The 21,114-nt window shown below is 46.4% G+C and overlaps 1 protein-coding gene across 1 annotated transcript in view; it reads right to left on the bottom strand.

Annotated features, from left to right (window-relative positions):
* POLR1A (RNA polymerase I subunit A) overlaps window positions 1-20,923 on the bottom strand; it is a 62,391-nt gene extending 41,468 nt beyond the window's left edge. Inside the window, exons 1-11 of the mRNA XM_051974386.1 lie at window positions 20,706-20,923; window positions 16,896-17,100; window positions 16,338-16,487; window positions 15,537-15,644; window positions 15,343-15,428; window positions 15,065-15,177; window positions 13,831-13,923; window positions 11,900-12,005; window positions 11,431-11,614; window positions 850-1,020; window positions 632-754 (exon numbers count right to left, since the gene is read on the bottom strand). Of these exons, the coding sequence (XP_051830346.1) occupies window positions 632-754; window positions 850-1,020; window positions 11,431-11,614; window positions 11,900-12,005; window positions 13,831-13,923; window positions 15,065-15,177; window positions 15,343-15,428; window positions 15,537-15,644; window positions 16,338-16,487; window positions 16,896-17,100; window positions 20,706-20,782 (1,416 nt within the window). The 5' untranslated portion in view covers window positions 20,783-20,923. The remainder of the gene's footprint in view (window positions 1-631; window positions 755-849; window positions 1,021-11,430; window positions 11,615-11,899; window positions 12,006-13,830; window positions 13,924-15,064; window positions 15,178-15,342; window positions 15,429-15,536; window positions 15,645-16,337; window positions 16,488-16,895; window positions 17,101-20,705) is intronic.
* Window positions 20,924-21,114: the final 191 nt, after the last annotated feature.

Genomic DNA, 21,114 nt, shown 5'->3' on the forward strand with positions numbered 1-21,114 from the left:
AGGGAATGAGCTACGTGGCCTGAGGCACGAACAGGGCCTTCCACTGGCAAGGCGAGAGGCTTGGAGCAGGGGATTCAGGAATGCCCGCCAGCCGGGCCTGAGGCTCGGGCCCATGATGAGAGGGGCGGTGACCCTCCCAGCCCCTGCTGGATGACACGGAGGGGAGACCAAGGCATCGGCTTAGCCCTCGCTCTCCGGGCAGGGCCAGGCCCGTCCTCAGGGCAGACAGGGACAAGCACCCACTGGGCACAGAAGCCAGGAACACAACCAGAGCAAGGAGAAATATGCTGTCCGGCTGGCCGCGGTGCGCGGGGGCTCTGGCGGCAGAGCCAGTGGCGAGAACTGATATTTCTCCAAAGTGCTGAAGCCTGCAGAGCCTCCCACAAACCGATCTGCCCTGAGGCTGTTACCATGAGGGAGCTACTCGTGTCCCCATTTTACAGACAGGAAAGGCTCGGAGCTAGAGGGACGGGCTCTCGGAGGTGGGGAGTGGAAGGAGGAACTACAAGGGCCCCGTCTGTCATGAGTAGCCCAGCAGACCCCCGGACCTGCACGGCCTACAAGGCCCTCCCTCTCAGATCCTGCGCACACGACTCCCGCCGCAGCCCCACTGCGATCCCCTCTGACTCACCATGGGGATCCCAATTTCGTTGGTGTTAATGTACATGTCTGGGCAGATGACTGAACGAGCAGCGTAGTCGACGCGCTTCCCCATCATGTGCTTCCGAAACAAGCCTTCCTTCTTCTCCAGGATCTTTTGGGTAAGGGAAACAAAGGCAACGGATGAGAACCGGGCACTGCCCCACTGCAGGAGGTCGGACCTGAGGCGGGGAGGGGCCTGCCACTCACCTGCCGGATGCCAGGGTACTTCTCCATCATTAACTTGTCCATATCGCTGTCAAACACAATGTTCACGTGGCTCTGAAGGCGGATCCACATGCCGTACAGTTTCTCCGTGAGAGACTGGCCCGGAATCGTGGCAAGAAAGGAGCGGTCCATCGGAACTGAAGGCTCTGCCTCCTGGAGGGAGACAAACCAGAGAGTGTGGGATCACAAGCCCGGGCCCCGAGTCGGAAGCCCGGGCCCCTCTTCCCCAAAAGGCAAGCCTCTGACTGCACTCCAAAGCTTGTCTCAAGCTTGCACAAAGTGAAGGTTACAGACTTGGACAAAGTAAACATTCAAGGAAAGCGGGGAGTTGAGCTAGATGTGACAGACCTCTGGAAAAACTGAATGGGAACAGAAAGGAGCATGCCTTTTATTCAAGTCTATAAGGCACCTTCACAAAAATGGACCATGCATTAGGACATAAAAACCTCATAATTGCATGGAGAAAAGCAGAAATATTAAATGCATCCTTTTCAGACCACAATGCCATAAAAACTATATTCAATGAAAAACCATGGAAACACAGCTTAGAAATTAATTGGAAACCAAATAATCTAATCCTAAAGAATAGGCAAAAAACAAATCATAGAAATAACAAATAATTTCATTAAAGAGAATGGTAACAATAAGACAATACAACAAAATTTATGGACTCAGTCAAAATGGTACTTAGAGGAAAGTTTGTATTTCTAAACACTTGCATCAGTAAAAGAGAAAGAAAAGATCAATGAGTTGGGCATCTAACTAAAACTAGAAAAAGAATAGATGAAAAATCCCCAATTAAATACTAAACTGGAAATCCAGAAAATTAAGAGATTAATAACATTGAAAACAAAAAAATCATTTTACCAGTACATAAAACTAGGAACCTAGTTTGTGAAGAAAAAGAGTAACAGAGAAACCACTGGTAAACTTATTTTTAAAAAAAAGAAAGAAAGAAAGAAAAATTACCAGTATCAAAAACGAAAAGAGTAAATTTACAACTAGTCAAGATTAAATTAAACCAATTATTAAAAGCTATTACCTAATTATATGCCAATAAATCTGACCATCTAAGTGAAATGGATGAATACTTAAAAATATATAAATTGCCCAGATTAACAGAAGAGGAAATAATTGATGGAGATTCCTTTTTTCACCTATTTCCCAAATAGTTTACATAATATTGAACTTCATTTTCTTCAAATGTTTGGTAGAACTTACTTCTGAATCCATCTGGTCCTGGGAATTTGGGGTAGGGAGTTCATTGATGGCTTGTTTAGTATTTTTTAAGATGGTATTATTTAAATATAATACCATGTTAAAAAATACTAAGTATAAAGTTAGATGCAAACTGGAAAAACATTAATTGTTCACAAGTAGGTTGAACCAATAATAAAAAATGGTACTTATACATAAATTAATTTAATTTTTCAGTGCCATACCAATAAAATTCCAAAAAAAAAAAAAAGGAAGAACATACGATCAAGAACATCCAGGGAATTAATGGAAAACAAAATGTTAAGGAAGGTGGTCTCATTGTACCAAATCTCAAATTGTATTACAGTGGTAAACATCAAAATCTGGTACTGGCTAATTAATAGAGCAAGAGAACATTGGAATAGATTGGGTACCCAAAACACAGCAGTAAAAAACAAGGCAAGATGTAACATGAACACTGTGAGCATGCACAAGGTCACGGCCCATCCCAGGCAAGGCAGTTACTGTGTGAAGGTCCCTTAAGAGGTGCTTCCTGCACCTGAGCAGCATCTTAGCTCTTCCTGTATCCCTTCAGACAGGAGTTCACCTGACCAGGTGTGGTCCTACAGCTCCACCTAGTGACCACGGGGGGAAGGGCAATGGGAGTGAAAGAGCTGAGGAAATACAGAATATCAGCCCTCAGTTTCTGGGGGAAAGGGCTCAGGCGACCCAGACATCCCAGGAGCAGGTGAAAGGAAGCTGTCCGAATAGTCAACTATAGCAATCTAGTGTTTGACAAACCCAAAGCCCCTAACTTCTGGGAAAAGAATTCATTATTTGATAAAAACTGCTGGGATAATTGGAAATTAGTATGGCAGAAATTAGGCATGGACCCACACTTAACACCATATACCAAGATAAGATCAAAATGGGTCTATGACCTAGGCATAAAGAACGAGACTATAAATAAATTAGAGGAACATAGAATAGTTTATCTCTCAGACTTGTGGAGGAGAAAGAAATTTGTGACCAAAGATGAACTAGAGACCATTACTGATCACAGAATAGAAAATTTCGATTACATCAAATTAAAAAGCCTTTGTACAAATAAAACTAATGCAAACAAGATCAGAAGGGAAGCGACAAACTGGGAAAACATTTTCACAGTTAAAGGTTCTGATAAAGGCCTCATTTCCAAAATATATAGAGAACTGACTCAAATTTATAAGAAATCAAGCCATTCTCCAATTGATAAATGGTCAAAGGATATGAACAGACAATTTTCAGAGATGAGATTGAAACTATTACCACTCATATGAAAGAGTGTTCCAAATCATTATTGATCAGAGAAATGCAAATTAAGACAACTCTGAGATACCACTACACACCTGTCAGATTGGCTAAGATGACAGGAAAAAATAATGATGAATGTTGGAGGGGATGCGGGAAAACTGGGACACTAATGCATTGTTGGTGGAGTTGTGAACGAATCCAACCATTCTGGAGAGCAATCTGGAATTATGCCCAAAAAATTATCAAAATGTGCATATCCTTTGATCCAGCAGTGTTTCTATTGGGCTTATATCCCAAAGAAATACTAAAGAAGGGAAAGGGACCTGTATGTGCCAAAATGTTTGTAGCAGCCCTGTTTGTAGTGGCTAGAAACTGGAAAATGAATGGATGCCCATCAATTGGAGAATGGCTGGGTAAATTGTGGTATATGAATGTTATGGAATATTATTGTTCTGTAAGAAATGACCAGCAGGATGAATACAGAGAGGCTTGGAGAGACCTACATGAACTGATGCTAAGTGAAATGAGCAGAACCAGGAGATCATTATACACTTCGACAACGATATTGTATGAGGACATATTTTGATGGAAGTGGATTTCTTTGACAAAGAGACCTGAGTTTCAATTGATAAATGACGGACAAAAGCAGCTACACCCAAAGAAAGAACACTGGGAAACGAATGTGAACTATCTGCATTTTTGTTTCTCTTCCCGGATTATTTATACCTTCTGAATCCAATTCTCCCTATGCAACAAGAGAACTGTTCGGTTCTGCAAACATATATTGTATCTAGGATATACTGCAACATATCCAACATATAAAGGACTGCTTGCCATCTAGGGGAGGGGGTGGAGGGAGGGAGGGGAAAAAAAATCGGAACAGAAATGAGTGTAAATATAATGTAATTATTAAATAAAAAAATTAAAAAAAAAAAAAAAAAAAAAAAAAAAAAAGAAGAACATACGATCAAGAAACATCCAGGGAATTAATGGAAAACAAAATGTTAAGGAAGGTGGTCTCATTGTACCAAATCTCAAATTGTATTACAGTGGTAAACATCAAAATCTGGTACTGGCTAATTAATAGAGCAAGAGAACACTGGAATAGATTGGGTACCCAAAACACAGCAGTAAAAAACAAGGCAAGATGTAACATGAACACTGTGAGCATGCACAAGGTCACGGCCCATCCCAGGCAAGGCAGTTACTGTGTGAAGGTCCCTTAAGAGGTGCTTCCTGCACCTGAGCAGCATCTTAGCTCTTCCTGTATCCCTTCAGACAGGAGTTCACCTGACCAGGTGTGGTCCTACAGTTCCACCTAGTGAGCACGGGGGGAAGGGCAATGGGAGTGAAAAAGCTGAGGAAATACAGAATATCAGCCCTCAGTTTCTGGGGGAAAGGGCTCAGGCGACCCAGACATCCCAGGAGCAGGTGAAAGGAAGCTGTCCACTAATCAATCAGCGTCCTCAATCAGCAAACACTCACTAATCCCTCCCTGTCTCTTGGGGGAGAGTCTCCAAAGGACTTAGGAAAGAGGGGGAGCAGGCTACAGGAAAGATCTGAGAATAAATTTTTTGGATAGCACGTGTGGCAAGTTCCAGGGAACAATTCCTCCTACCAATGCAGATTACACAATGTGGTCACAGACAACTTATAGAAATCTCTTGAACCTAGAACACAGGGGTCCCATCTCTTTCATAAAAGGGAAAAGATGTGGGAGTGGAGGGAGTGGCTAGTGCGAAGGAGCCTAATGGTGAGGGGGGGACAACACAGGCAAAGTCAGACCACCCGGCCACCCACCACCGTGTCCCTAAAACACTTTTCGTGGGCAGGTGAAACCTGGGCTTGTCCAATACTCTGCTCACCCCTGAATGGTCAAGGAGAAGTTTAAGTGACATTAAAGAAGGAGGCTTTGGGGCAACTAGGTGGTACAGTGGAGAGAGCACTGGCCCTGAAGTCAGGAGGACCTGAATTCAAATCTGGCCTCGATCACTTCACACTTCCTCGCTGTGTGACCCTGGGAAACTCACTTGACCCCAATTGCCTCAGGGAAAAAAAGGAGGTGGCTTTGGCTTCTTAAAAAAGTATCAGTCTAGGACGACTGCTCCCCAGAATTCAGCCAAATGAAAAAGATTTCACTGGCTGCCATAGAAATAGCATCCTCTTTTGCTTCTGTTTTCGCCACTACCTAGGGGAAATGATCTTCAGCTAGAGAAAGGTAAATGGATTAACAGGGAATTAAAACCTATTACAAATAAGGAAATGATGAGAAGGCACGCTAGCTGCCATCCTCAATGATTTCAAGTCACCAGTTTGAAAGAATTAGAAACAGATCTGTTGCTGGAACACTGTATGACCTCAACAAAATCACAGAGAAATGCTAAAAAAAAAAAAAAAAAAAAAAAAAATACTAAAGACAGACAAAGACTATAAAGTTTTCTGAATTAGAAAAAATGACAACAAAGTTCATATGGAAAAACAAAAGGTCAAGAATTTCAAGGGAATTAATGAAAAAAAAATCAAATGAAGGTGGCCTAGCTGTACCAGATCTAAAATTATATTATAAAGCAGCAGTTACTAAAACCATCTGGTATTGGCTAAGAAATAAACTAGTTGATCAATGGAATAGGTTAGGTTCAAAGGACAAAACAGCCAATAACTTTAATAATATAGTGTTTGACAAACCCAAAGACACCAGTTTCTGGGATAAGAATTCATTATTTGGCAAAAATTGCTGGGAAAACTGGAAATCAGTATGGCAGAAACTAGGCATTGAGCCACACTTAACACCGTACACCAAGATAAGGTCAAAATGGGTTCATGACCTAGGCATAAAGAATGAGATTATAAATAAATTGGAAGAGCATAGGATAGTTTACCTCGCAGACCTGTGGAAAAGGGAGGAATTTATGACCAAAGAAGAACCAGAGATCACTATTGACCACAACATAGAAAATTTTGATTATATCAAATTGAAAAGTTTTTGTACAAACAAAACAAATGCAGACAAGATTAGAAGGGAAGCAATAAACTGGGAAAACATTTTTACAGTGAAAGGTTCTGATAAAGGCCTCATTTCCAAAATATATAGAGAATTGACTCTAATCTATAAGAAATCAAGCCATTCTCCAATTGATAAATGGTCAAAGGGTATGAACAGACAATTCTCAGATGAAGAAATTGAAACTATTTATAGACATATGAAAACATGCTTCAAATCATTATTAATCAGAAATGCAAATTAAGACAACTCTGAGATACCACTACATACCTGTCAGATTGACTAGAATGACAGGGAAAGATAATGTGGAATGTTGGAGGGGATGTGGGAAAACAGGGACACTGACACATTGTTGGTGGAATTGTGAACAAATCCAGCCATTCTGGAGAGCAATTTGGAACTATGCTCAAAAAGTTATCAAACTGTGCATACCCTTTGATCCAGCAGTGTTTCTACTACTGGGCTTATACCCCAAAGAGATACTAAAGAAGGGAAAGAGACCTGCATGTGCCAAAATGTTTGTGGCAGCCCTGTTTGTAGTGGCTAGAAGCTGGAAAGTGAATGGATGCCCATCAATTGGAGAATGGTTGGGTAAATTGTGGTATATGAATGTTATGGAATATTATTGTTCTGTAAGGAATGACCAGCAGGATGAATACAGAGAGGACTGGCGAGACTTACATGAACTGATGCTGAGTGAAATGAGCAGAACCAGGAGATCATTATATACCTCAACAACAATGATACTGTTTGAGGATGTATTCTGGTGGAAGTGGATCTCTTCGATAAAGAGAGCCTTAATTGATCAAAGATGGACAGAAACAGCTACACCCAGAGAAAGAACACTGGGAAATGAATATAAATTGTTTGCATTTTTGTTTTTCTTCCCGGGTTATTTATACCTTCTGAATTCAATTCTCCCTGTGCAACAAGAGAACTGTTCGGTTCTGCACACATATATTGTATCTAGGATATACTGCAACCCATTCAACATGTAAAGGACTGCTTGCCATCTGGGGGAAGAGGTGGAGGGAGGGAGGGGAAAAAATCGGAACAGAAGTGAATGCAAGGGATAATGCTGTAAAAAATTACCCTGGCATGCGTTCTATCAATAAAAAGTTATTAAAAAAAAAAAAAAAGACTATAAAGTTTTCGAAAAGGTGCATGAAGAGAATTGCTTGAAGTGCAAACCAATAAACCTGACTTCACTTCAAGGCAAAATTCTAGAACAGAAATATGAAAGTACTGATTTCTGAGCATTTAGAAAAAGAAATAGTGATCTCCAGAAGGGGTCAGGAGGTGAGATAAGCAAACCTCCACCATGTGCCAGAAGGTTTTACCTACTTCTCTTATCCGATCCTCACAACGACCCTGGGCAGTAGGTGCTCCTGTTATAACCCTCTGACAGTTGAGGAAACCAAGGTGTATGAAAGTCGAGGTCATGACGTGCCCAGGGCCACACTTAATAAGTACCTGAGGCTAGATTTGAACTCAGAACTTCCTGACTGGGCCCGGCCATCCCAGGCAATCCAGAATGTGTTTATCGGCAGGGACCTGCAGAAAGTCTCTCCTGGCGTTCTTCTTGGTCAGACAGAGAGGCCCAGGAGAAGGCCAATGACCAAGACCCAACGAGTCTGGACTACCAGGGGGACGACCACCTGGAAGGAAGGCTCTGCCAAAGGGGCCCGAGGCTGTCACCATGCAGCACTCGCAGAAATAGCCCTGATGAAGGCACAGAGGGAAAGCGGAACCAGTTTCCCAAACCTGCAGATGCTGAGGGGAAGAGCAAAGGGCTGATGGCATCAGGGACCAGAAGCTCCCCCAAACCCAGAGTGGCAGATCGAGCCCCCCGAGCCCAGACAGCCAAAGAGAGACAGCTGGGGCTAGAGACGAAGGCCCTGGTGAGCGCTCAGCCCCCTTTCCCCTGGGCCAGGCCGCTCTCCCAAAGCCACACCAGACGCCTGGAAAGCCACATTCTGGGACAGCAGGGTGTCCAGAGCCTGGCCGGGACCGGGAGCAGCCTCCCTGACTTCTGGAGGGCCCGTGGCAGGCCTTGGCTCTAAGGAGGACCCGGGAGCTGCAGACGGCCATCCCCTTTCAATGGAAGATAAGACACGCTGGGGGCTAAACTGCAAACATGGAATGGGCTCCACGGCCTGCAGCAGCCAGAGGCCCAGAGCCTGGCTCAGTGAGGAACCACATGGGCAAGGCCTGCTGAGGAGCCGAGGAGTCACCTTGGGGGGAGTGCAGCTGAGGGGCTGAGGCATCACTAGGGGGAGGGGCTGTGAGGTGGAGGTAGGGGGATGCAGCCGAGGGGGAGGGGTTGAGGGGCGTTAAAGGGGAGGAGGGTGCAAATGAGTGGCCAGGTCTCACTCTGGGGAGGAGAGGCTGAGGAGTTACCCTATGGGGACACAGCTTAGGGGCCAATGGCCGGGACAACCCCAAAGGCTCCAGGATTCCACCCAGACAATGGGCTCCACCTTGTGGCGAGCTGGGGCCATGACAATTAAAACCCTTCAAGAACACTTGTTTCACAGAACTCGGGGCCCATTTTGCCACTGCTTGTAGAACCACAAAATAACATTACTGGGAGGAATCTCGCCCAGTGGGAGTTCTCAACCTGGGATCTACAGCCTTTCCCTCCTCTGAGGGTTTGCAGATACATCCGAGGGAGTCTGTGAGCTCAGATGGCCAAAAAAAAAAGAAAAGAAAAGAAAAGAAATAATTTTTAAACATTAAGAATTACATTTTTATTTTCACTACCTTCTAACTAAGATTCAGTCTCTCCTTCAACCAAGGATCTTTCTTTGAATTCTGCAAAGGGGTCTGCAGGCGTCTCGCCTGCCGAAGGGACCCAGACTAATAAAACTCCTGGTCTAATCCAGCCCTCACTGTGCAGACCAGGCCAGCTCCCAGCAGGACCCTCCTCCTAAGGCTCCTGGAGAGGAGAAAAGATGGATACAAAACAGCGCGATGCTTACCAGCCAAACACGAGAAACTACACAGATGGACCATAGCAGGAAATCAGTGCTAGACGAAATAACATAAGGACAAACAGGAAGAATATCCAGAAGCGTGGGAAAATGTGTACGAAATGAGGCAAAATAGGGGGAAAAACTAGAAGCAAAAAACCAACAGGATGATGAGAAGAAACCCACTGCCCTGGGTTCAGGGTGATCCAAATCCCATCCTGACTGATTGTGTGGGACCCTAACATCCTTCCCCAACCCCCAGCCGGTTACCTCATTTGTAAAACCAAAAGTTGGCCCCTAAAGCTCCTTTTGGCACACAACTTTGAATGCCACGACAGCATAAATGTGCAGTGACATACAACGATACAATAAATAACAAAAATATACTCCAAGAGAGACCCACAAACAGAATGTCCCCACTTCTCTAGCTTGGTTAATATATAGCAATTGCTTTTAAAAAGTCAATAAAAACCCCAAATCTGGTTTTGTGTACACTCACTCACAATCTTTCTTACATTTCTGTGAATATTTGTGTTTGCTGAGAGATGTTAAAAAAAATCTAATTTTTTAAAGAAAAGAAAATAAATGGAGACCATCTGATCCTCCCAACAGATCACCATCCTCCAGAACATCTGATTTTTGACCAGAAACTAACGAAGCCATCTGCTGTGGCAAGGCCCATGCTTTAGCTGAACTTCCTAGGGCCTAGCCCAGTGTTCCATGATTGGCAAATGTTGGCTGAGGAGGGGAGGGAGAAAGGAGGGAGGGCTCAAAACAGGGAACTAGATGTCCAGTGAGGTTTTTTCCACTTACTATGTTGATTTATATGAAAAGAAAGCTGTTGGAATTTTAAAAAAAAATTGGGAAGGGGTGGGGGAGGTGTGCTATCATTTCATTTGTAAAATGAAGGGATTGGACAAGATGAACCCGAGAGAGTAAATGATACTGAGTTTAAAACGAGCTTGAGATTTTCAACTGTTACATAAATGCACGCTGCTATTAGTATTATATTCTCACAAAACAGGAAATCCCTCGATCGCATGACTAATAGTAAACAGATTTCTGAAAAGCTAATTCTTACTGAACTCGGAAAAGAAATTCTTATTTACTAAGATGACTAAAAGAACTCATTTTTTCATATGATTATTGTAGAAGGAAAAAAAAAAACCTGTGGCCTTTGACCTAGAGATCCCGTTACTAAGCATAGAGCCAAGGAGGTCAAAGACAGAAAGAAAGGTCCCACATATTCGGGAATGTTTCACAGCAAGTGTCTTTTGAAATGGAAATAAAGCAGATTTCATCAAGTGAAGAGAAGTTAAAACACACTATGGCATGTGAAGATCATGAAATATTATTGCACACTCAGAAAAACGTTCAGAAAACATGGAAAGATTTGTATGGACTAGCTCAGGAAAACCATGGCCCCAATGCACACGGCAAAGTGAATGCCAGGAACATCCGAGCAGGTCCCAGATAGGCAGGTCCCAGGGAGCCCTGCCTCCTGCCCAGGGACGGCGTCCACCCTGTCAGATTTGGTAGCTAGATTGCTTTTGCTTTGCCTTTCTTTTTCACTCTCTGCTACAACAGATGACCTTCTGGGTGGGGAAAGTGATGCAGGCTCTATCTGGGAATAAAGGTGACAAAACAACCAAAGACACCAGCAAGTCCTCTGGCCTTTTCCCTGAGCTCATACAGGCCAGAGGTGGCCCAGAAGTAGGGTCGGGGACAACACGGGACTGAAATCGGCCATTAATCCACACACCGGGTCGTTATGGATCGTTAGAGAGCTAGAAGAAACCTACAAAGACTCTCACCCTGATTCTAGGGTTGAGCACAACATGACTCGCCTTGATATGGCCTGCCACCTCTCACCGAGCAAATGCTCAATAAATGTCAGTCCAAATGATCTGAGCACAAGCAGAACCCCAGCCTAGCGTGAGGCTCTTTCTGCCAAGGCCCACCGTCCAAATCAGAGCCCAAACGACCAGCGCCAGTCTCCAAAACCGTCCCGACGTCTTTTTCCCTACGCAACAGCTTTTTTTCTCAGCAGTTCACCAGACAGCCCCAAGTTAGTCCTGAATGTGGGCCTCATTACGGTACCTCTGGGGAGCCATTCTGGATCTCCTTCTCTGTCGCTCCTATGCCCTCACTGGGCAGGGCCTGTTCTTGGGCCATCAGAGCCAGAAGCTTTCGGATCAGGACCACATCCTTCAAAACAGCCTGCAGGTTCACTGTCTGGCCGTTGGTAAACATCTGGTCCCCGAGGCGGTTGACAGGGCGGTACCTACAATGCAAGACAAGGTTAAAACATCCAGGAAGAAACTCCCCTCTCACCTGTTACTGAAAAAAATGACCAAACTACTCTGCCTTCCTCCCCCAGATGATCAAAAAGGAGTGACAGAGTCTAGCATGGAAGACGCCTTTATTCTAGCTCCCTACTGACCCAGGGGAACAATCCTTGGGGAGGCCTGCTGCCATTCTCCCCTCACCTGAATCATACATCCCTCCCTCCAAGTGATACGGCACCAATCAATTCTTCCAAGCTGTTACACAGGGAATTAAGTGTTACCTAGAAGGCGGCACCACCACAAGATCCAAAAAGAAGATATTTGGATTGAATTTGGACTCCATGCCAGGCTCCTCTACTCCGGAGAAAAGGTAGTTCAGAAAGAAACCTGTGATTGAAAACAAGTAAACTTAGTAAACCAAATAGAAGGACAGCAACATAAAAAAAAAAGAAATCAATAATTTCTACAAAGGAGCCAACTGAGAAAGTGGTTAATGAGCTTAATGGCCACATGTTTAATCTCACTGCTGTGACATAAGAAAAGCTGCCTAAATCAAATTATCAATGTGAATTCATAACAAGCAAAGAGAAAATAAAAAGAACTATCAGAAACTACTTTACAAATATACATAGCAATAAAAATTAAGAATTCAAAGAAAATTGATAGTCTACAAAAATGCAAAATACTACAACTAATAAAGATCTTAAGTCAACTTCAGAAAAAGAAATCAAATAAACCATAAAAGCAACATATTTAAAAAAAACAAACAACCCAAGTACATTCTATTAGATAGTTAAAGGACAATTCACGTATTATGACACTAAATTATTATTGAAGAGTGATTAAAAGCATTTACCAAAACTTTTTTGGGTTCTGCTACCCAAACAAGGGAAAGACAAAGCAGAAAAAGAAAACTATAGTCCAATTTTACCAATTAATACTGACGTGAAAATTTTAAGTAAAACTATCACAATGGACTAAAGCAATATAGCCAAAAAATAATTCGTCATAATCAAGCTGGATTCACATGAGGAATACAAGAATAGTTCCCTATTAGGATTTACATAAGCAATATAAAAAAAGTATCAAAACCACAAAACTATTTCAAGAAATGCAGAAATTCTTTACAATGAACAAAACTTATTTATACTTTAAAATTCTAAAAATACCTGATATAATGTGAGCAAGAACTTTGAACTAGAAGTCTAATGATCAAAAAGCAAACCCTCCCCCCCAAAAACTGGAAACATTCTATTCAATCAAGTGATCTCTTTTGTACTAACATTAGCCTACCTCAAATGATACATATCCAATAGTCCAATTCTCCTTTTAAAAATGAGCGAACTGAGGCTCAGACATTAGAAGTGACATATCCAAGGTCTCACAGTGACAGCCAAGATTTGGCCCAAATTCAATGCTCTCATCCTGAACTGCTAATTAAGAGGCCTTTATCTCATTTGTTTTCCCTTTGCTTTCACATTAACTAGTTCTACAGAAACATATTAATTCTGTTGAGGAGGCACAGGAAGAATAGATAAGCCAAATAACATTACAAGCAGAATTTTAGAGCAATAATAAGTATGCAAAGTGTGCCTATCTCTCTAAATATTTTATATTTCTACATTTTTAATAGTCAACCCCCAATGTTTCATCGATAAGCACTCTTAGTGAGTGAGCAGTGTACTAGAACTCATGAGAGCCAAATTTCAATCCCAGCTTTGACCCTTACTGGCTATTTAATAGACAAGTCATTGAATTTCTGTAGGCCTTGGTTTTCCCATCTATGAAACGGGAATAACAACAACACTTGCACAAACTACCTCAGAGTGATCTGGTATGGTGAGAAAGGACCTAGAGAAATCTGGGTTATTCTCCAGAATACAGACTCCCAGAACACAACGAGCAACTGGTTCAACTTGTTCTGAGCAGACCCCAATCAGAGCAGGGAAAAAACCGCAGATGCTACTTATCTAAAGCACAAAAATCCCAACCCGTACATGGAATCACTTTGGCAGTTACAGAAAACTATTCATCATAAAACTGTTTTAAACAGCATGTCCTTCAAGGGCACACCATCCAACTCTTCACGAGCACAACGAGGGCTGATTGTTCGGCTCAGGCTGATCCAACACAAGGGACAGACCTCAGTGGAGGACAGCAATGGTCACTGGTAAGCAAGTGAGCAAATTAAGACTCTTGGAGAGCAGATTACCTTCGTTCTCCCAAAGGGCCAAGACATGCTCACGGGCAGTGCTGGGCGTCAAGTAGCCCCTCTTCCCTAAATGGGCGTCGTCGATTTCTGGGGCTGCAAGAGTAGGGAATGATGTCAGTGGGAAGAAGCCTGGGCCTGACACGCCCTCACCTTTCTCTCCGTCCCTCCCTCCTCACCTTGAACCCCCCAGAGCTGTTGGGCCATCCCAACAGGTTCTATCAGGGATCCCCCCAGCTCGGGCCCCCGGGGGATTCCCAAGGGGCCTCTTTAAATGACTCAAGATAACACAAAGCCCACACACTTCCAGACTGACTAGATCTTCCACAAAAGAGCAAATAGACATGGCAAAGGGGGTGACTTCTGAGCGGGAGCAGCCGTCACCCAGGTAGAGATCACTGAGCTCACAGCAGGTTATCATTGCACCGTTCTAACCAAGAACACCTGGCAGAATGCCAATCATAGCTGGGCCAAGGATACCTCAGAGTCACTGCGAAGGGCGTCTCCGGTCCCTGGCCCTGGGACAGTCTGAAGCCCTGCGTGCCCGGCTTGACCTCCTCATCCCCCTTCTCTGTCTGCTGCCCCTCACTCTCCCACCCTCAGGACTCCCCGGCTGAGCACGAGGCTGCCAGCTTCCAGACGTGCCCACCCCCTCCTGGCAGTCCAGAACCCCTGGCACGGTTCAACTTCAGAACCGATGGCCAGACGTCACCTCTTCTGAACCTTGACCCCCAAGGGACCTCGCCTGTGTGTTGCCCAGCAGAAGATGGGGTCCCAGAGGGCTGGGCCGGCCTTGCTTTTCCAGCTGTGGCACCTGGCACAGGTTAAGTGCTTAATAATGGCTTCATTCTTTTCTACAGATAAGCTGCAGAGTCTACATAGACAAAGGGGGTCCATGGGGGAGGGCTGTGCAGGGGCAGGCGGGGTAACTGGGGAGTGAGGTCAGCTGCTCCCCCCCTCCCCCCAGACCAGGGGACAGCCGGATAAACAATGGCAGATGAGGTCCAAGCCTGGGACCATGCTAGAGGGACAGGGTGGGATTGGCAGCACCCACAAGCTGCAGACTGGTACCCGAGCTCACACGTGCACACCCCCGTGCTCGTGCACACTTGGGGGGGGGGGGAGTGGAAGGCTCACCCAGATTCCCGATTTCAGCAGCTCCCTCCCCCAAGCAGGGAACGTAGCCCCCCACTCAGGAACCCCGGGAGTCACCCTCCAGGGCAGGGGGGCGCCTCACCTTGGACAGTCTTGGCTCTGTCCTCAGTGCCCTTGGCCTTCTTGTGAACCACGGCAGGGTAGGTGACAGTCAGCTTGCTGTTGTGCTCCTTGCGAACCACCGACTTCCCAGTCCTGGGGAAAAGAGAGTGCGTTGGAGGCCGGGAGACTGGGGGGTGGAGGGTGGGGAGGGGGAGGGTAGAGGGTAGGGGACCAGTGGGGAAATGGGGGGAGGGCTGGAGTGGGGAGGGGCAGGAGTGGGAGCAGGGGGGGGCGGGAGGCCAGCTGCCGGCTACTTACTTGCAGTGGGGACACCTCTTAGAAGCCATGTGTGCCTTCCAGAAGTGGGCAATCAGCTTGCTCTTACTCTCACAAACGTTCTTCACCTGAAAGACACAAAGGACTTCCAGCGGAGCCCGCAGTGAAGGCGGCCTGCCTGTGCAGGTGGCGCAGAGGGCCTGGCTCCTGGGTAAGACCTGTCCCCCCCGCCTCACCTGGGATCCTTGGGCCCCCAGCAGATTGTTCTCCAGGATGGCTCGAGTGTGCTCTTCGAGCTCTTCCTGCATCTCGCAGACGGAAGCATTGGGGTTCTCATCTTGAAACTGAAAAACCAAAGGAAGGCAAGTGATCCCGGCCCTTCTACTCCTCCCCATCAGACTGCTCGGGCCCTCTGCAGCCCTGACCGCCGCCCCGGGCTCCGGCCCTTCAGGTCAGGGCAGCCCGGCCACTCACAAGAATGACCATGACACGGACGAGCACCGAGGGCCCAGACCCACGCGTCCTGGACTAAAGCAGAGCTGTGCCAGAGGCTCCAGGGGTCCCCCTCCCATGTGTGAAGGAGGACTCTCACAGGCTCACTCTGTGACTGCAGGTGGACTCCAGGCTGGCAGTCATAACAAGAGCCCCAGGTCTCCCCTGTTTTAGAGAGAGCCCCCCATTACAGCCTGTTATAGAGGGGCCCCCATCAAACCCTGCTTTACAGAGGGGCCCCTTACTGCAGCCTGCTTTAGAGAGGAGTTCCCCATCATAGCCTATTAGAGAGGGACCCCACCCCTCCCCATCACAGCCTGCTCCGAAGCCTCGCTGGGGATGAGAAGGAGCAGCGCCTCAGAATCTTGGTGGAGAACAAGAGCGTGAAAGGTGTCTGCTCCATATGGTCAGTCTGGTGCCCGTCCTGGCCAAGGACGGCAACCAACACGCCCCCCTGTTCCTCCAGACCCCTGCCCCCCTCCCCCAGGGGCTCCTTCTCCAGGTCAGGTTTTCTCCTGAGCCCTAGCACAGCCTTGCCCACCTACCCTGTTCAAGGTGCTCTCGAGCTCATAGACTCCTTGAAGGGCCCCGACCTCGAGCACCCGCAGCTGGCAGTAGAGGAGGTGGACCACCGGCCGGGGGCAGGTCAGCAGGTGGCAGTTCAGACAAGAGCCCCGGATCAGCAGGTAGAGTTTCTGAAGGATGATGGAGAAGACCATGTTAATGGGCAAGGCCGGGGGAGCCCACGCCCCGGCCACTCCCTTCCTCCAGGAGGGAGCCAGGGCTCTGGGTATGGAGCACCCAACAGGCTCTGTGACGGTGACTGGCTGTGGCTGGACCGCTCTCTTTCTGTGTCTTCTGTCTTTTACAAGGATGGGCTGGGTAGGATTCACCAGGAAATAAAGGGCATCTAAGCCCAAAGCAGAGGGGATTCCTGTCTGGAGTCAGGAGGGCCCTGGAGGGCACACAAGGGCCAGAGAAGGGGTCTGCCCGTCCCCTGACTCAGAATCCAGGGTCACGGCCAAGGGCTTCAGCCAGGTCTGTCCCTTCGCTCCGAGAGCCTGCCTGCCAGCCACCCCAAGAGCGGAGCTGGACGCACGTACGTCAAAGAGCAGAGGGTTGTAGACAACCAGGGGCAGGTCGATGTGGCCCAGGTGCCCGGGGCAGCTGCCAAAGTCCTGCACACAGGTGGAGCACGCCTCCTTGGAGTCGGCCGGTCCCAGGGACAAGTCGTAGAGACCGTTCACTGAGGGGTTCCCCACGTGGTCCACATAGCGAGGGTTTGTGATGGCTTTGACGCTTAATTTCCTGCAGACAAAGGCAAGACCAATGTTTTCCAGGTCAGAAGTGAAAGATGAACTATCCACTACTTATAACACTGACAGAACTTACTTGCTACATTGATTTTGTAGATCAGTACCCCATTTGGGAGGGTCTGCTCTTGGCCCCCTCCCCACAAGATGCATCTTCCTGGGCAGGTGTGCCTCGCTTTGAGGAAACCCACCACATAAACCTGTAAACCAGCTGCTCTCATTCATCCCACCCATCTCTGTCTCTCACATACTGTGAAGGACACCAAGCACGTGACTCAATCCGGTGAAACCATGGATACAGCATTAAGCGAAGAGGACCAGAATCCAATGTTACCTGTAGTAACTCTGAGCAAACCACAGCTTCCTCATCCACAGAATGGGGGAGCAAGGGGAGCGCCCAATGGCTGCTGATGCCCCACTGATGCCCCAAGGATACAATGTCCCCGGTTTACAGCAGATTAAGGGATGAGATTCCATCACGTAGTTTTTTCAAGCAGAGCAAGCCCCAGTACAACAAACTACCCAAAGCATCTCCGGGTGGCCATTAGCCCGGTCCTACTTCGGTCTTCAACATTACCGCAGCCTCGATAGCCAAGCTTCCTTCCAAGCCCTCCTTCATTCTTCCTCCCTCTTCCTTTCTTCTTCCCTCTGCCCCTTCCCCATCCCTCCCCTTTTCTCTTCATGGACACGGGCCCACAGGTGGGATACAAGTTCCCAGGGATCATTTCCCTCCTCTGCACAATAGGAAAAATAACAGCTAACAAGCAAATGGGGTTTTCAAGGATTTTGCACGCTCTTCATTTGATCCTAAATGAGTTTTGTTGGTTTTTACAGATGATTCAAGTTTTGCTTTACAAATAGCATCATCTAATTCAATGCTCACACTTGGGCCAGAGTTTTGAAGAGACCATTTATCGTGTGTAGGAAACGTTTCTTAGTCATTTTTCACATGCATGATAACAACATCTCTCCCCTCCCTCGTCCTTGTAAATCTGTTTACTGAACTTGAGTTTGCATTCTCTGGGCGCTTTCCCCCTCCTCTGACCCCTACCTTTGAGGTGGGGAACAGAGAGAGAAAAAGAGGCAGACGAGAGGAGATGAGATGAATGTTGGGGAAAGCTAAGTTGGGAGGCAGCCAGGCGGAAAGCAAAGTGTGCCGGCTGATCCCAGAGTCTCAGGTCAAGGATCTGAATCCCAAATCAGCCACTGGGAAGACCTTGGACTGACCTCTCACCTAGTCTCATATTTCTTCAGCTGTGTGAGGGAAGGTGACCTAGAGCAGGGCTTCTTAAATGCGTTTACTCGTGACCCTTTTTGTACACGAAATGTTTATGTGATCTTTGGTACACGATAAGTAAAATAGGTATTTTACTGTTGATAAATTTACTGATGATAAATCATAATTTTACGTACTCCACATTCAGTTATGAGAGCCCATCTGGGGTCGCGACCCACAGTTTAAGAAGCTGGGAGCTAAATGATGTTTGAAAATCCCTCCCTAAGAAATGACCAGCAGGAGGATTTCAGAGAGGCCTGGAGAGACCGACATGAACTGATGCTGAGTGAAATGAGCAGAACCAGGAGATCATTGTACATGCAACAACAATACTAGATGATGATCAATTCTGATGGACGCGGCCATCTTCAGCAATGAGATGAACCAAATCAGTTCCAATAGAGCAGTAATGAACTGAACCAGCTACACCCAGCGAAAGAACTCTGGGAGATGACTAAGAACCATTACATTGACTTCCCAATCCCTCTATTTTTATCTGCCTGAATTTTTTATTTCCTTCACAGATTAATTTTACACTATTTCAGAGTCCGATTCTTTTTGGACAACAAAATAACTGTTTGGACATGTACATGTATATTTTATTTAACTCATACTTTAACATATTTAATGTGTATTGGTCAACCTGCCATCTGGGAGAGGGGGGAGGAGGGGAAATGTTGGAATAAAAGGTTTTGCAATTGTCAATGCTGAAAAATTACCTATGCATATAACTTGTAAATAAAAAGCTATATAAAAAAAGAAAGAAAGAAAATCCCTCCCATCCAGCTCTCAATCTATAATCCGTCAATCATCACATCCACGGAGATAATTTACAAACTGCATCATCTAAACCTGATACTTCTCTCTGGGCCTCATTTTCGAAACCCTCTGCCAATGAACAAGGGAGAACCTGAATTTAAATCCAGGACGCCGTTTCCTCCTCCTTGGTGTGCATTCTAAGAAGAAACAGTGGAAGAACCCACCACGGGGAGACAAGACTCAAATCCTGACTGGGCCAAACGTGACCTCAAGACAGTCCCGCACCCTCTTGGGTATTTACCCACAAAATCTTAGGTAAATTTGGCTTGGAGGAGCTCTGAAGCTCCATGGAGATCTGTGACCACACATATCTAAGCCCTGGCACATCCCAGGATCCTTTTCCCGCAGCACCCTCATCCAGCAGATACTCAATAATCATCAATGCTTTGTCGTTCAACAGAAAGACACATAAATAGGGGCAGCTGGGGCAGTGGGTAGAGTGGATAGAGTCTTGAAGTCAGGAGGACATGAGTTCAAATCTAACCTCAGACACCTAACACTTCCCAGCTGTGTGACCCTGGGCAAGTCACTTAACCCCAATTGCCTCAGGAAAAAAGTAAAAAAAAAAAAAGACAAATAGAACAGCAGCGCACACCAACAAAGAAGGAGCCTGCAGGTATGACTGTGCCCATTTCCCTGATGAGAAAAGGGAGGCTGAGAGCAGTGGCTCCGCAGGCAGGAAGTCACAGTCTGGATTGGAGCCCACCCCTCCGCTGCTTCTCAATCACAAGTATTTCAAGATACCATGTTATATATTCAAGCCAACAAGTGCGAAACTTAGATTGATTGCTCCTGTTTTTCAGAAGTTAAAAAAACTGGCTTCCTGCACATCAAGGTGTGACAATCCCATGACTTTATTGCTTGGTCTGTTCCTTCAACCAGTCGCTCATTCATTCCTGCGTTCAATGGCCAATGATCGCCGCACATCGATGACATACGGATTAGGTGCTAAACCGGCGGGAACGTCACGGACAATACAACGACAATTTCAGGCGACGCTGTCCGGCTGCCGGGGGTTAGGGTTAGGGTTAGATTGCTCACTTCTCGGGGATAAAAAATATTTGAAACTGACAAGCTCTAAGAAACCATTTTCCAGGCGCTTTTCGGACGTTATCTCATCTGATCCTGGCTGGCAGGCGCTACAGCCACGCCCATTTTACAGAAAAGTAAACTGTGGCAGGCAGACCGCTAACCAGTGTCTGAGGCTGGGTTTGGGCCCAGTCCAGCACTCCGACCACTTCGCCAGCTCGCTGCCACCCAGGAAGAGAGGGAGGGTGATCTATGCAACTAAGTCAATCTGGCCACAGCCCACCCGGCTTAGCTAGCCCCAAGCCTCCTTAGAGCGGTCCGCCCCGGCCAAGGTCACCGAACTACGACTCCCAGGAAGCCACGCGCGGAGCCTGCGTCTGCCCCTAGGACCACAGCGCGCACAGCTTGCTGGGAAGGGTAGTTCCGCAGGCCCGCTCTGCCTGGGACCCGGCAGGGTCCACCGCAAAATCTCTTACCGGAGCTCCTCGGCCGAGTACATCCCGAAAGAAATGCCCCGAAGGCGCCGCCAGGGAACCTCCTTGGAGGCCTGCATCTTCGTACCTTGCCCACGTTCTATTTACCAAGACTGGGGGCCGCCGCCGCGGTCCGGCACCAACCCAAAACTACTTCAGAGAAGCTACCACCACGCGACTTAAACTACGCGTGCGCGAAAAGAAGCGTGCGCGAGAAAAGAGTAGGAGGACTAAACTATTATTTTTCAGGGGAGGGAAAGAGAAGAATTTTTGGAACCCAACTAATTGTCACAATATTTATTTAAATAATAGGAGTTTCCTATGTGTTTTAACAAATATTTTAAGATTATACAAGCATGTTTTCTATTAAAATTCTTAATAAAAATATTTTAGAATATGACACACTCCCCTT

Source organism: Antechinus flavipes, chromosome 2 (genome assembly GCF_016432865.1).
Source record: "Antechinus flavipes isolate AdamAnt ecotype Samford, QLD, Australia chromosome 2, AdamAnt_v2, whole genome shotgun sequence".
In the NCBI taxonomy this organism is placed as follows: Eukaryota; Metazoa; Chordata; class Mammalia; order Dasyuromorphia; family Dasyuridae; genus Antechinus; species Antechinus flavipes.